The sequence below is a fragment of the Misgurnus anguillicaudatus genome, chromosome 12, assembly GCF_027580225.2.
Source record: "Misgurnus anguillicaudatus chromosome 12, ASM2758022v2, whole genome shotgun sequence".
Lineage (NCBI taxonomy): Eukaryota > Metazoa > Chordata > Actinopteri > Cypriniformes > Cobitidae > Misgurnus > Misgurnus anguillicaudatus.
Genome location: NC_073348.2, coordinates 22,128,010 through 22,145,231, shown reverse-complemented (window position 1 = coordinate 22,145,231; position 17,222 = coordinate 22,128,010). Strand labels below are relative to the sequence as shown.

At 38.8% G+C, this 17,222-nt stretch overlaps 2 protein-coding genes across 4 annotated transcripts in view; both read right to left on the bottom strand.

Moving 5' to 3' along the window:
- The window catches only part of dpysl2b (dihydropyrimidinase like 2b), a 29,000-nt gene extending 22,105 nt beyond the window's left edge, over window positions 1–6,895 (bottom strand). Inside the window, exons 1-2 of one of the 3 annotated variants that reach the window (XM_073874121.1) lie at window positions 6,749–6,895; window positions 6,175–6,436 (exon numbers count right to left, since the gene is read on the bottom strand). In XM_073874121.1, the coding sequence (XP_073730222.1) occupies window positions 6,175–6,420 (246 nt within the window). In that variant the 5' untranslated portion in view covers window positions 6,421–6,436; window positions 6,749–6,895. Of the gene's footprint in view, window positions 1–4,209; window positions 4,489–6,174; window positions 6,541–6,748 lie in introns of those variants that run through there. The other 2 variants (XM_073874120.1, XM_073874122.1) reach the window with 2 other exon arrangements.
- Window positions 6,896–10,345: 3,450 nt separating this feature from the next.
- On the bottom strand, window positions 10,346–17,222 carry LOC129447142 (uncharacterized). The gene is made up of 2 exons (XM_055208761.2): window positions 16,623–17,222; window positions 10,346–12,260 (listed from the first exon to the last, which is right to left on the bottom strand). Exons 1-2 carry the CDS (start codon window positions 17,035–17,037, stop codon window positions 10,906–10,908), a joined length of 1,770 nt encoding a protein of 589 aa, XP_055064736.2. The 5' UTR covers window positions 17,038–17,222; the 3' UTR covers window positions 10,346–10,905.

The following is a 17,222-nucleotide window of genomic DNA, read 5'->3' as shown; positions in this document are numbered from 1 at the left end:
TCTTTGAACTGCCAATATGTACCTTTGAAGTACTAATACGCACTCTTTGGGTACAAAGGTTTACCTTTTTGAAAGGGTACTGCCCCAGTGACAACTTTTGTATCTTTATTTCTGAGTACCTACACTGAAAAAATTGATTCATTGAATTTAATCAATTTTTTTAAGGTAAGTGGTTGCAATCAATTTATTTAAGCTACATTTAAACAAAAAAGATTAGTAACGTAAAATAAAATATAAAACTTTTGTTTAAATGTAGCTTAAATAAATTGATTGCAACCACTTACCTTAAAAAAATTGATTAAATTCAATGAATCATTTTTTTCAGTGTAAGTAATCTGATACTGGCTTGTTTATACAGGCGCTGCAGCTCCCCCTTGTGTTTTTTAGAGAGATGCGCAATCATCGCGGTGATCTGAAAACATCGCGATGAGGTCAAACAATTGCGATGAGACGATTATTTAATCATTGTGACAGCCATACCTTGAACTAAAAAATAATGCACATCCTCAGATGTAGGGATGGGCAATATAAACGATGCGCAATATAAACAATAGAAAATTGGCATACGATAGATATTTTAAATCTATTGCACTATCGCGATAATGCGTGTTGATGACACAATCTACCTGCGAACTGTAGAGCCACGAGCTGCAGCCGAATAAACATGGATGAAAGCGTCAGCGAAACAGAGGAACTCGTGAAAAAGACAGATGCAACATCTATTTTTTGGATTTAAGCCATAAGTTACATAAGTTAACTGCTGCTTCATGCGCGAAATTGGCATTATGGTCTAGTAATTGTGAAACATGCTATATATATATATATATGCATGCAGTATAGTCCCCACAAGCATTTAAAGTGTTTAGTGTTATAAAAATAATTAACTGTTTTTAGCAGATAGATCTTGTCGGCTTTATCATTTTAAAAGTAGATCACCACACAAAAAAGTCTGGACACCCCTGCTGTAGAGTGTGTCAGGCAAAAGTTCCAGCTAAGAGAGGTAACAAGACTAATCTGGCCATAACGGTTTACTTTTTTTTAACAGTTTGGCTTTTGTAAGGGTCTATATAACCTGTTCTGAAACAAGTCTATTGAAATTATTATATCGCAATACATATCGCTATCGCAAGAGGCTGCAATGTATAACGCAATATGGATTTTAGGCCATATCGCCCATCCCTACTCAGATGTGTGAATAAAGCATTTAACAGTGCCGAGTTATAATAACAAATTATTAATTATTTTGAGGTTATGTAAGGTTGCTGATTCACTTTTCAGGGAACACACATATTGATAAGAAAAATGTTATAAACATTGAATGCATCGTAAGCTGCTTTAGATAAAAGCATTTGCCACATGCATAAATTTAAATGTAAAATCAATGTAATGCACTGCCAATATTCATGGCTAAGTGCTTTAATAATAATAATGCATCAATGAAATAATGCAACACAATGTTATAGCATAGCAAATCAACTTTTTATATGGTATGTATTCATACAGGATTTCCACACCTTGGTAAACGTCAAATTCAAGGAACTATTAAGGACTTTCCAGTTCCAATACCATCAAATCCAAGCACTTAATGTGAGGACACATTTCAAGTGACAGCAAGGTTACATTATGTTACCTTGTTGTTACAATTTTTGTGTGTCAAACACGACTATGCAATTTTTTTTGGTATGGATTAAAATTTGCATACAGGAGATATAAGCATTTAAAACTAACAGTTTAGCAAGTTCCCTAAAAAAGTCTATAGTGTTTATGTCGTCATACACTTCACAGAGAATAATATAAATAGATATTTCTTGCACAACATAGATTCAAGCACTTTCAATGACCTATATCCATTTGTGTTTCTTTTTAAAAACTTTCCAGGGCCTTGTTTTCCCCCACCCCGGATTCACAAACTTTCAAGGATTTCAAGGACCCCTGGGAACCCTTTTCATATGATCTCATTCGTACTACGATCTGCTTTCACTCCTGTGATGTTGGGTTTGGGGGCGGGGTTAAAGATGCATGTCATAACTGCTGTTTCTAATAAAAGTATGTTTTTGTATGATTACCTTTGTATGACTTTGTATACAAATTACCTAAAATACGTACAAATGCCTATGGCTGGAAAACTTAACTAAGCATTCAAGTAAATTATGAAAATAAACATGAAATCACTGAAATCCGATCTCATAACTATGGCTAAAAGTGTGCAGGCAGTTGGTAAATTTAAGCTAACATTCATCTTTAATGAGGGACATGAAGGTGTCACCCTCCTCCGCCTGTCTGCGCAGCTGACCAATGCAGCTGGCCTGCCCAGACCCACCCCATTAACCATTCCAGCAACCCTACATCAGACCGGCACTGAAGCCACATGCTCGTGTCTCTGTGTGCGTGAAATATGTGTGTGTATTTAAATCAGGCATGTGCCCCAAATCAAAAATTACAATGTGCGTAGATCCAATAAACCAAAAATGAGCTTAAAATCAGACTGAAATGAACAATAGATAGTGTCAAGCTATGTTTGTGTCTGTGAGAATGGCTGCTAGGCCATTTTAGTTATATAGTGCCCATTCTGCTCTACAGCTCTTGCCAAAACAATTCACTTAATTGTCCAGAAGCCTTTTTGAGGACTGTATTTATGCACGGGGTCTTTGGGTTACAGTGTGCTTGGGAGGTCCAAAGTGTGCAATCCGCATGAATTCCACTATAGTTCAGGGAGACCAGGGTTATGGCTGAAGAAACCAGGCTGTGAGCGATTACAATAGGCTAAGACAATGCATTTAATATCAATCAACAGTGTAAATTCCTTTTCGTTTACTGTAAAGTTTGTTAATGTACCATTTAGTCACAACAACCCTGAAAGACATTGTAACAGGGTGTGGCATATACAGCTAAGAATAACGCTACAATATTTTTCCTCCACGCAGTGAAAGGTTTGATCTCAAATATGCCGTTTTCTAGTAATTTCCTTCTTTGATCTAATTTCCTATCTGAATATATTACGACTTCTCAGCAGCAGCATTTTTTGGCCTCCAATTCTGCACGTGCCGGAGATGAAGTATCGAACTGGCCTTTCTCCAAACCTCTTAGATCACCAAAAGTGGCTGTATGTGGTTTCCGGAACATGCAGGATGGAAACCGCAGTCTACCTACATCTCATTTAACAGTCTGGAGAACGTGAAAGGCCTTGAAGCTCTCCCCCACATGCCAAAGCCCAGCTAAAAGTCCTCCCTTTCAAATGAAACAAAGGCACGCCCGCCACCAGCCGAGCTAAACGAAAACCCGACTGTCACTGACCAGCTACGTTCTGTATGAGTTGTTATAAAAATACCCAAACTTGCATACATAGGGATAGTGTGATGTCATAAAGATGTTATAATCTGAGGGGTGGGGCTGCATGATAATGTAGGCTATGCTGCTCTATTGTGACTCTAGAAGGGTGGATTTGCAAGAAATATGGATTACTTAAGGCAAAAAAACATCATAGTTAAGCTAATGGGATGAGGAAGGAGATTAGATCATTTTCCTTCGCTTGCTTGGCTTATTTTCCGTTATCCTGTACCGCTCCCTCATTCGCCACTGTCCGAACGACTTTTTAGTGGAAACCAGTCCACCAATGCGAGAATTACCGATTTACGACGCCGGTTTCCTCTCTATAACATAACCTAACTGTCATGCGATGCCGTATCCATCACATTTACTTAAATTCATAATAACGATCTTAACAAAGAGCGTCGCCGTGTCGCCTCAGAATTATGTCCGCATTTCAGTCCGTTTCCTCGCGCAACAGTCTCAAATTAGAAACCCTAAATATGTATTTCTGATTATGGCTGCTGATAAAGTAAACTTTGAATAAATACTACGATTCATCACTGATAGTAACACGGTGCGTGGACAGATTCGTTCATTATAATGGGCGAATTTGTCGCGTCGCGTGCTGTGTAGAAGGAATGTGCATCTCGCGTTTGAACGCAATCCTGCTGCATTGCTGTTAACGACACATATATCACATTTAACTGCGGAAAAACATCACATCTGCGATACCGGCAAGTATTTGCGTTACCGGTTTCTAGCACCTGACAGAATTCACGCATAGCGATCGTTTAGCTGCTATTGCGCACACTGTCAATGTAAATACACTCATTTACACAATACAATGTTATGATATACTTATTATATCAACAAATAAAAGCAGATATTCCGTGACTCACTGGTTATGCGGGGAATATTCTTCTTGCCCTGATAGCCAGACATCTTCTGTACGCCTTATTCCCTTTGATGGACCGTTATCACTGCTATAATGGATGTAAAGGTCTGCTTTGAGGGGGAAATGGCTTCGTTTAGATAATAAGAGCCGAATGGAGGAGACAGACGCGCTATAAATCAAAGACAAAGGACCCGTGCCCGATATCTCCTCTCCTCGCTCTTTCTCCACTGATGCACCAAGTCCACACAGACCGTCTGAGACAAAACGAGATTTTCACGAAGGAGAGCAGCGCGCATGCGCACAACCCCGCCCTGGACAGCTCCTCCCAGAGTCCAGAGTGACCAACGCTTCAGACAATAGTTTTAGTGTCACGTGATCATGATTAGATAGAAACTGATATAAAACAACTATCAATAAAACAACTGTCATTATAATTGTATTGTAATCTCCAGGAAAATACATTTACAATATAATTTTAAACATTTACATTTATATTCACTATAAGCACTGAGACATCAAATTTCAGTGAAAAGGAATACATAAAATATGACAAAAAAGTTGTTTAATTAAACACACAAATACAACTTTACATGTATAGGCTAAAGACAAGGTTGTAGATTCTGGGTGCTTTGCGGTCTCAATGCAGTAGGCCTAAACATACCATTGATCTCTGCGGTCATTAGGATCTATCAGTGAGGACAAAGCATCGCTTTAAATCACTTTGGTGACATTGCAGCTTTTAGATCCTAGTATCATGTAACAATATGTATAAAAGTCAGCTGGGAATGAATAACAACATTTAATTAATATGGAAGAAAAATATTGGAGAAACGCTGCATGGTGGTGTGCCGTTTTCTATATACAGGTAAAATCAAAAGGTGCAAAAAAAGGTGCTTAATAGCACTAAAAGTGGTTCACTGGCTTGTAATCATAAGGGAACCATTTTTAGTGCTAAACATCACCAATGTGGAACCTGTGTAGAACCATATTGTGCTACGTTGAACCATAAGTGGTGCTATAGTCATGCTTTAGCACCACTTATGGTCCTATAGAGGTAAAAATGGTTCCCCTATGATTACAAGCTTTTAGTACTATTTAGCACAATTTCTTTAGAGTCATATGGAGGTTAAGCTTTTTAACAGTTCCCGTACTGTTCTTAAAGGTTGGTTGGGGTGTACTTCAATCATCATTAAGCACTGTTCAGCAAAATTGTCTCGGTACCTGGAATGAAGTAACCATAGCTACTAAGGCCCACACATATAACCTCTTGGAATATTGGGCTCCAAGGATCAAGGACTGACATTGTTAAAACAACCGTATTAGATGTTTTGTTGGTGTAATTTACAAAATATAATATTTTCTGTTCATTTTCAGCAAAAGAATGGGTCAAGACCACGCCTATACAGTTTTTAACTTCTGATTGTTTAAAAGTGCTCAGGGCATAATGATCACATAAGTTCTTGACTTGTTTACAACATGGTTAATAACAAATGTAGCTTTAGTAAGTTCAAGACATGAATAATTTTGCATAAATAATAAAAAATATATAGGACAAGGCTAATAATTCAACCACCAAATGTTTGTATAAATAGAAATAAAAACACTATGGAACATCATATCTAGTTTGTTGTAATTGTCTGTTGATTATTAAACTGCTTATTATAACTAAAATCATTAAATCAGTATTCTTAGTGCATAAATACACTTTATATTAAAGAATATACTATATCACCCATATGGTAGAAAGAGTTTACCTTTATTTTTAGTTATAAATAAATATAAACAAACACTCCTTAAATTATATATAAAAATATAAGCACAAAACACATTGAATGTATTTATGGTTATTATTAGCAAGGGAAGCTCAAATTGAAAATGCATACATAAAATGAAAATGTGCACTCAAGTACTGAAAGATTTAGGTGTTTCCACCCACATGACTATGCACAATCCCTATCTGCAGCTCTTACCTCGTCATTTAGGTTCTGCAGAATCTCTTTACCGGTACTTCTTCTGATCTCAACCTTTCGTGGTTTGGAGATATCTTTCTGCCTCTCTATCACACGACCCTTCCCCGAGGAGTGCGGATCAAAGTCCACTGTTTTGGGCTCTGTCGAGCCCTCCACCGGGCAGAACACACCACAGAATTTCTGTCGAGGCTGACTGGGGCTTCCCATCGTCTGAAGAAAGGCATTCACATCCCCGGCAGCAGACATTTCTCTCAACACTGAACTATAAATTTAAAGGCACGTAAGATTCGGTTAGAGCGCAAGATGATCCGTGCAGCCAATGTGGGTTTGGTCTGAGGTGTGAGAAACAGCGGGTTTCATCTATCGCTATCCAACCCTGCACATTCATAACGCAGATAGATGATACTTAAGATGTTGAACAATCTGTTGAACAATACATCTGAAGAATGCATGCAAATAACTGCCCATGCAACGTCACATTTTTTAAATTACATTTAATACACTAAATGAAGATTAATATGTAAAACATTATCTATACTGAATGAATCGATGTCAGACAGACAGTTTGTGTTACCTAACAGAAGACGTGAGATCGACGGATGATGCTGGAGGGATGAAAAGAAGGGAAACAGCGGAAGTGATGCGGTGTTTAGAGGGTTAAACATGTAATGTCCATATCCGAAGGCTCTTTTTTCCGGATGGCGTGTCGCTTAATTGGCATTGTGCTGCGCGATATCATTGCTGGCACTCATGACTGGTCAACATACAAGTAAATGCTAAAGATGCAAAGATACATATAGGCGTACTCAAAGCTTTACATAGGACCTCACATTAATTAATTTATTTTATTTTCAGACGGTCTTTATAAAAATCATTGCTTAATAGTTGAAGCCACGCCCATGCAGGTTAAAAGTTAAGGGCGCTGTCCTTTCAGCACCACGCGCTTCAGCTGTAACGTAACGTTTGCGTGTCCAGAATGGACACAAGGACTTGCTATTTTTTATTTTTCGTCATGTGCACGTTTGAGATCGTTGTTTTTGTAAGCTTTAAATAAAATACGCGTTGCGTCTTAGACAGCAAGTCAAATAACGTTATTAAAATAGTACATTCAAAAAAAGCTTTATTTTCTGGCTTCATAATGGCCCGCACACATTCACACTATGTAATAAAACTAGTAAATGAAAATTAGTATGCAAAAATAAATAGTATGTCCCCAAATATGAAAAACTCTAGGAATGTGAGACATAGCCGGATGGTCTACAACTTTCGCAGAGATTTCTTAGTACACCGTGAAAATGCTGGGTTGTTTCAGCCCATGGTTGGTTAAAATATGAACAGACCTAATTCCTGGGTTAAATGAACATGTCAATATTGGATCCCAACAACACAACACTTTTAAAACATATGCATCAGTTGGACACTTTTCTATCCCATGGGCTAAATAGAAGATGGTATACATAAAAACTGGAAAACTGCTAGAAGGGTGAATTTTTTTGAGTGTGATATACATTTTTTCCTTGTGGTTAAATTGTATTTGTTTATCAATTGAGTAAATTATGTTTGCGGCTGTTGTTAGTCATAGGTGATCAAAAGTACGGGTCACATGACATTGCAAACATGTTGGATTGTGGGCAGGATATCCATCCAATATAAATGTGTACCCCTAACTCACAAAAAAACTGCTTTACACAATTAAAAAATATTGAGTTTGTCCAACTCAATTTAAAGTAGATGGCAGTACTCAATTAAGTGTAGTTGCCTCAACTCAATTTAGTGTAGCCTAAATAACTCAATTTAGTGTAGTTTGATTTAACTCAATTTATTGTAGTTTTAATAACTCAATGTAGTGTAGTCTGAGTAACTCAATTCAGTTATTTTAAATAAAACATTTTATATCATACTAATTAGCATGAGCACATGTTAGCATGCTAATAATAATAACATATGATACTTTGGATGAGCATGTGAGAAGAGACTGATCTCCAAACAGGCATTACACAGTTAGTGATCATTGAGAGAAATACGTCACATCCACAACTTAAACACAAGCGCCACTCTTCTGCACGATGGTAACCAAACAATTTGAAAAAAATATTCTCTTCTGCACGATGGTAACCAAACAATTTGAAAAAAAAATAACACAAACGCTTCTAAATCAATAAGATAAACGAACATTAAAGACTATTTCTCTTTACCTAAAAATGCATAAAATAACACTTAATTAAAAAATTACTCTCCAGATCCAATGCCCAGTTAGTAATAGCAAAAAAAAAATAAAAAATAATTCATGTTGTCCCAACATAAAATGATTAAGTGGACTGAACATGATAAAATTAGGTTGACATAAAAAAACGGTATTCTTTTCCAGAACCCAAACTCAAACTAATTGTGTTAACGCAATTAAAAAGAAATCAATAAATTATAGTTCATATTCATTTTGTTTTAAACTAATTTAATATATATACATATTGCTCTTAATGAGGTATTTTAAATTAATCGAACACAATTTTAATGTGTCATTTCTAAGAAGGGCTTGAATCATTTTTCAAACCTGAAATATACAAAATATACAAAAATACACATTTTTAATATTAAATATGGATTTGACACAAATGACAAAGAAAGTTTTTGGGAGAGCACATGTAAAAATAATTATCAGCAATAATACCCAACAAATGGAGAAGGGGTGGCTCTTTAAAGAACATAAAATATTTTATTTTCATTTTGATGTGCACATTTAAGAGAAAGAGACATTACTGATGTGACGTTTCTCTGTTATGGATGTGATAATTCTGAAAGCTGTGTCTTACCTAACTATGGGGAAAAATGCTTTGAAAAACTACATCGCACTTACATCCGAGATATCAGTATTGTTAAAAATGTATGGTAAAAAAAAATTTCATGGTGGGTTGACATTTGAACGGAATTGCTTTACTGTTTCAACAGTGAAGAAGTAGACACTTCATCTAAATCTGTATATACTGTCACAATACACAATTTCGGACACAATGTATGTTTATAAGCAAAAGCAATTTTTTTGGTATATTTCATTTGGAGTACACTGTCACAAATCGTTCATTGCAGACACAAGAGCATTTTGTTCCATCTAAAGAGGCTTGACAATAATAGTTCCAAAAGCCTAATTACCATAACAACCCTGCCCTAACCCGCTCAAAAGAGTTGCTTTAAAAACTCCCTTTACAGGCTGCTGGATTGGGGTGCAAACAGTGTAAAATACAGTTTGGGCAACAAAAGGGACAAAGGATCCATCCAAACATTACAGAAGCAAAGAGCAGAAGGATGCATGACTAACGCAGCAATGAGTTAACAATACCATAATGCACTTTTATGAACCACAATTATGACAGCGATCCCTGTGGATCATTACACATCCTAGATAATAGCCATGTCATCATTCACTACAAAACCTCAGGACATTGGTTTCAGCCAATCAATGCATTGCATTAAAACTAAAGCTCCTCCCCCTACAGCCAATGCAGTTGCTATGGGTTACTGAAATCCTTGGCATATTTATACTCCAAGATAGACGGTCTCATAGTGAAATACCTGACATTTCATTTATAAGGACCTTATTTAAAAGAGCCTTGGCATACAAAAGAAGAGTTCGGGTGCAAAACTCTCTGACATGTTTTCTTATAAATGAATTTTTTTTATCATGCTCTTATGTTTATGTTATTTCCCTTTAATGGCAATGAAAAGGTTATTAGTCAGTATTTGAAATGCAAATGTCACTTTACTAATTTCATCAGTGTTTAACAATTTTGACTCACTGCAAGACCCTCTAAGTCAGGGGTGGGCATTCCTGGTCATGGTGGGCCACTGTCCCGCAAAGTCCAGCTCCAACCCCAACCAAACACCCCCGGAAAATCTAATGAAAGGCAGCAGGATTACTTGGAAATGGCATTCAGGTGTGTTTGATAAGGGTTGGAGCCAAACCCCGCAGGACAGCGGCCCCCCAGGACCAGGAACGCCCACCCCCGTTCCAAGTGCATGCAATGTTTTTTATTTTTTTTGTGTCAAAAACACTTCTTTGGAGAAGACATAATAAAATTAAAGTTGCAAAATTACTAAAGATGCAACTAGAACATTGCAAATGACGAAAGTCAGAATTCAAAATGTAAAAATGAAAAAACTGAAGCACGCATTAGGGGGCGCTGTGAACCATGTAACTGCCAGATAGGGCTTTTATTCACATCCAAGTACTCACAAGAGACCTAAATACGAATGTGATCCATGGTCGTTTCCCAATCCCACCCTAACTCTCTCCAGTCACTGTTCATTGTCCTTTCTGAATAAAGGTAAAGTCTCAAAAATAATTCACACATTGTAACTATGACAACCTATAGACAAACAGAAGACTTGACACAATACCTACACAGTACCATGGGCAAAACTACATATAATAATATGTATTTAAAATACAATGGGGCAGTGTCCCGGACAGGGTTTAGATCAATCCAGGCCTAGGCCTTAGTTATATTAGGACGTTATAGTTGAGACGTTTTTACAAACATATCTTACAAAAAAAAAAACAATACTGGTGTAAATCTTGGGACAAAACAATGGCACTGATATATGTTAATATATGCAAGATGAAGGTATCTCAAACATGCATTTTAGGATAAACCCTGTCCGAGAAACCGCCCCAATAACTATTAGATGCACATCGACTCTTTTACGCATGCAAAGGAGAATTAGATGCCGTCACTTTTATTCAACATCACTATCGTCAAGGTCCTGTGCAAAGTCCTTATCGCCAGCATTCGACAGGATGTTTTCATAAAAATCAAGCACAGATTTTTCAACTCCCATCTCGCCCAGGATCTTCATGACGTCAGTTTTCTTCTCTTCTTTAACGCAGTTCACATTTGGAAGTAGAGGTGGATTGAACTGACACCACTTCTTCCACCGTTTCAGCACGGAGTGCTGGGAAAACTCTCCAGCGAACGAAGGCTTAAACCCCAGCTTATCTCCAGAGATCTGTAGTACTCTTGCATCGCTTATTTTCACCAATCTCAGACTCTTTGTGAACCTGCCTGCTTCTTCTTTAAAGTCGTAGCACTGCCAATCTTTTCCATATTCATGTACGGTGCCGTGCTGCCTTAAAATTTCGCAGTACTCCTCTGGCATCAAAATGGCTGCCTTTTTCTCAATGTCTTGCTCGATCCTTTCAAACACTCGGTCTGCCGGAAGAAAACTGTGTCCTCGAATCGGAAAGAAGTAGGTGATGTTAAGCTGAGGGAACAGTTGGCTACGGAGCGCAAACAGCATGGACAGAACGTTTATGTTCTTGTTCTGGACGTAGCAGGAATCTGAGAACAAGCGGAGACTCTGACATTGATGTAGATCAGCTCTAGCGACTGAGGTGAGATAGTGCTGTAAAGCTGAAGCAACCATGTTACTGTCCTTGGAGTTCTGATATTCAAGCCAGGTGTAGAGACTGATCTCGTGCCTTCTTTGGGGTTCACCTCTCCCGCGGTGACGAACTATGGCTAACACATACATGTATAGATGATGAGAATTATACGCATGGCCAACCGCAGACTTTGGAAGGACTAGGTTCTCCATTATGTCAAAGCAAACAGTGTAAGTATCGCCCACATCATGTAGCGTGTCGAAAAACTGACGTGCGCGGCGACAGTGTACCGTGTACATTAGAATCTTGTCCCGCTTTTCTTCCGCGGACAGGTCGGGGTCTTTAATCGCGATGCGGGATTTGACGCACGCAGCGCACACGTCTTTAGCGGGATGACCGAAGCCCAGGTTAAATTCGTAGACGAAGATGCTCCAGTAGAGCGAGTACGAAACTTCCTGATGGTTTTGCTCAAGAAATATCCTGTGCATTTTCGCTACGCTCAAGTCACCGGGAAGGAACTTCCTCCCCGGTGCCCCGCGTCGGGCGTAGCGGGTCGCTTTGCAAGCAAAAGACTGGATGTGGCTTCGAACCTTCTGCCTCTTTGCAGCTTCCTCATCTTTTTGCCTGTGACCGCCACGGTTTTCAGGACGTGCTTTGCCATTCTCGAGCCAATACTTCGCAACGCCTTGGACTCGATCTTTTTTGACACCTGAAATATAAAAAATAGAGAGGAAAATGCAAATGTCAGGAAAAACAACTGGGAGTAGGTACACAATCATATTTGAGACAAATCAATCGACCTACCTACCTACCTATCTTCAACACACTAAATGTGTTGTCCCTGAATCCATCCATCTGTTATTATTGAAACAACATATTTTGTGCTACTTTTAACAAAATCAACAAAAAATTACACACAATGTGTTAAAAGCTTAACGCGCAAAGATGTGTAAAAAATAAACACATCCTTTCTAAGAGTGTGTGTATCCATCTATCCATCCATCCATCCATCCACCTATCTCTCTATCTATCCATCCCTATCCATCTATCTATCCATCCATCCCTCCATCCATCCCTCCATCCACCTCTCTATCTCTATCTATACATCCCTATCTCTATCTCTATCTATCCATCTATCTATCCCTATCCATCCATCTACCCATCCCTATCCATTTATCTACCCATCCCCATCCATCTATCTACTAGGGGTGTAACGGTACGCAAAAATCACGGTTCGGTGCATTCATTAAACTGCAGGTTGTTTATTACTATAAACTTTTTTTTAACAATTTGTTTACACTTTTTTAAAAACTTTTTATTAAAATATAATAAATAAAATATATATAAAATAAAAAAATATTAAATAAAATACTGCTGCAGTTTTCCACTAAATAACATACTTTTTTAAATTATTTTATAACAGTAGGTAAATCTTTTCTTAACCTTCTCTTCAACTTTTTCTACTAAAATGTTTCTGTTTTGACTTATTTTGGATTTCTTTCACAATATTGAATTGGTTATGTACCATCTCTGTATAAAAATAATATTACTGCTCTATGTATAACTGCATAGCAAGCAACATGATGATATACTTATTATTATTATACACTCATATTAAGATTAGTGAGTTGCATACATAGCCATCTTTTATCTTTTGCACGTTTCTCCTTATCTTTGTTTGTGTTGCCAATGTAAGTGGTGACTTAAACTAACGAACCCCTCCGCAGCTGAGTAACAGCTGAGTAAGCCCGGGTTACAGCTCTTATCTGTCCAGACCAGTGTTTCCCAATCCTGGTACTCGAGGCCCCCCTCCCAGACAGTTTTAGACGTCTCCTTATTTAACACACCTGATTAAACTCATCAGCTTGTTAGGGAGACATGTTTACCATTTTGGAAGGAGGCTGATAAGTTGAATCAGGTGTTCCAAACGAGGAGACATCCAAAACTTTCTGGGAGGGGGGCCTCGAGGACCAGGACCTGGAAGCACCGGTCCAGACTATCTGATCGCATTGTGACAATGATATGATTGACGTGAGGTGCAGATGAAAAATCTGATCACGCATTCCTTAGTCTCGCTGTCACAGAAAGCGCGACTCATGATTGCGTATCAACGAAAGACGTATTTAGACGCGACACGCAAACGTTAACATCAATAATCAAACGATATACAACTAAATAAATAAAAATCTTTCTGCTGGCCGAATTATGTTATATGTTTGACAGAAGACTTGCCCTGAACGCGGAGACTTCCGCCACTTAATACGTTCGTGTGGAAACACAAAAATTGACCTATATGTTCCGCACACAAAAGATTGCATTCGGCCATTCGGTGCACATGTGCACTGTGCTGAAAGCCCTGTACTGAAACGGTCCAGTACGAATACACGTACCGTTACACCCCACTATCTACCCACCCCCATCTATCTATTCATCCCTATCCATCCATCCATCCGCCTACCCATCCATCCGCCTACCCATCCATCCGCCTATCCCCATACATCTGCCTATCCCCATACATCTGCCTATCCCCATACATCTGCCTATCCCCATACACAGGGTCCGAAATTAACTTTTTGGCTCACCTGCCACGGGGACTGGTAGATGAAAAAATCCACCAGCCAAACACATTTTTTACCGGCCAGAATAATAAACAGCCTTTTTTGTCACATGTACATTAATTTAATTTGCTGCATTCATGGCAGGGCTCGCAAAATTTCAAAATCCCTGGTAGCCCTTGGGCAGGCACTCTTCAGTTTTTGGTAGCCCAAAATGAATGCAAGTAGCCCGAATAAAAAATACAGTACTTTTAATGTAGAATATAAAGACAAAACATCTATCAAAACACAAATTTGTTGTTGTTTTGATGCTGTTGTTTTTTAAACAACCAAAAAGACTGGATTTCCATGTAAACCAACTTTTCCTGCTCATCCCCACACACCAGATTTAATCACCATTTAAAAGTGGTTTAGTGGGTCACAAAACTCACAGTTTGGATCATCCAGTTACAGATTGGATCATTTTTCGATCAGAAAAACAGGGGCTGCTGTCGCTTTAAGAGAGATTCTGCACAGAGTCACTCTCTTCACTGCCCGTACAATCTATATCACTTTAAAGCTTGCTGCGAGAGATTTAATTTTCTTACGTGAGGATAGTAATGACTGACAGGACGAAGTTGGAGGATTTGCCAAACAAATCCATGACAAATCATGACGGATTGCTTTCTGTACTGCGTCTTTTCGAGCGATCGCGAAAGTGAAAGTAAAACTCGAGCGCGCGCTCAAACGTAATTTAAATTCCCAATGCCTGAATTTCATACACCATTATTACCCATCCAAACCTGTGAAAAAATGCATAAGCATTTAAATATATGTTTTCCTCCCTATAAGTCAAGATAGCCCGACGGGCAGGGCGGGGATGCATTTTGATAGCTAATATGCAGCAGATAGCTGCCGACCGCAAGTTACCTGCAGTACTAGCTAGCAACAGACCGTCTCTAGTGCGAGACTTGGAGCGTAGAGACGTTCTGTGGCTAGCTCACCTCGTTCCCAGATCAGTTACTGGCAAACACATTATATTGCATTAATATTTTGGTATGAAAATCACCCGCCAGTGTGGCGGGTAGCCTTTTGAATTTAGTCGCCAAACGGAAAATCTACCCGCATTTGGCGCTTGGCGGGTGTTAATTTCGGACCCTGCCCATACATCCACCTACCCATCCCCATCCATCCACCTATCCATCCCCATCCACCTATCCGTCCACCTATCCGTCCATCCATCTGCCTATCTATCAATCCATCTCCCTATCCATCTATCTAGCATCCATCCCTATCCATCTATCTAGCATCCATCCCTATCCATCTATCTATCCATCCCTATCCATATATCTATCTGCCTATTTATCTGTCTGCCTATTTATCTACAGTATCTGCCTACTTATCTATCCATCTCCCTATCTATCCATCCATTCAACCATCCATCTATCTTCCTACCTATCCATCTCCTCATCAATCAATATATCTATCATGTATTTAATATAATCTATTTATTAAATATATGCCTCTACAGTATGCATGTATCTACTGGCTGTGAAATATGAAAATCTCGGATGCATAACCTAAGTGTGTCTGACATGTTTTCTTGTAAATTAGCATTTTTTAATGGATTCTGCCAACAAACCAGAATTGCTGAATGGCCTGAGGCCAGGATTAGCAAATGGCTGGATTAAACACAACTGAGAGTGGGTACATATTAATACTTGAGACTAAAAAAACAACCTAATGCATTTCGGATCTTAAAACTTATAATTAAAATATGTAAATAATATGACCTATTTATTAAATGTGTTTATCTACGCATGTATCTACTGGCTCGGATGCAAATCCCCCCCGACACAGTTTCTTGAAAATTAACATCTTTTTCAGACACTTAATGGATTCTGCCAACAAACCGGTATTGCTGAATGGCCCGAGGCCGGGATTAAATGGATTTAAAGAGAGGTATTTGATGAATGTATAATACGTGCCGAGAGCAACCAATCATGCGTGCCTTTTTTAGCACTATACCCTACTGAAAAAACAGCTAAAGCCAACATAAGCTGGTTTTAGCTGGTTTAAGGTGGCAGTAGCTGTTATATGACATGACTGGTTTGCCAGCCTGGCAAAGCTGATGGGTTAACTTGGTTGGTCTTCCAGCTAAATCCATTTTAAAAAGTGACCAAAACACAGCTAAACCAGCTTGCTACACCAGCTAAAACCAAGCTGGGAGACCAGCTAAAACCAGCTCACCAGTTTATGCTTTAGTAGTGATATAATAAAAGTGTTTCCACTACGTCTGATCTGAAGCCAGCTGTGGGTTTAAATTATGAATGGTAATATACAGTCATACTGAAACCCACTGAACCACATAATACAGTCAAAGACATGTAATTCAAGTCGGAAACACGTCATCGTTGTTTACAAACACAAATAGGTCACAGATTTTGAAATAAATGCCACCAATTTTGACAGAAATGTCAATGTTGACAGCGTTAATGCAAAACGAAAAGGGATATATTATGAGGAAATAAACTTACCGAAAATGCTGAGGAACGAAGCCTGGCACACGGGAACTATGGTTGTGTCTTCTTTTAAGACGAAGTATTTGATGGTCAAATCTCTTTGTCTTTGCTTCTCCTCGGCTTTTACTTTCCGCCGCCTCCGCTTACACGGCATTACATACATGTAAGACAGCAGGATCGCATCTTGCTTTACCTTGTCACGGCTGGTATACAGCTTTGCGTTAATGTATGTTATGTCCGCCTCTGTCAGCGCGCCAGCCCGACACGTAACACTGTTGTTGTGTGTACACGCTACTTGCGGAATCTTGTCAACGCCACTGTACCGATTTTCTTTCGCCCTAGAACGGGCGGAATTGTCTGCGTAGCGACGTTTTCTTTTGCCAGGGACAGCAACTGTCACATATTCATCCATTTCATCACACTCCTCCATTTTTGTCAGTCAGTAACCTCATTTAAACGTGTAACAACTCTTGCAGCTGGACAACTGAAGACCGAATCGAACGCGCGTCGTCGTTTAATCCATTCTACTTCCGTGGACTTGCTGCTGAAACAAGGACGTGACGTAGGGATCAGAATTGATTAAAAAAGAATCGATTCTTTGATTCAGAGGCGCTG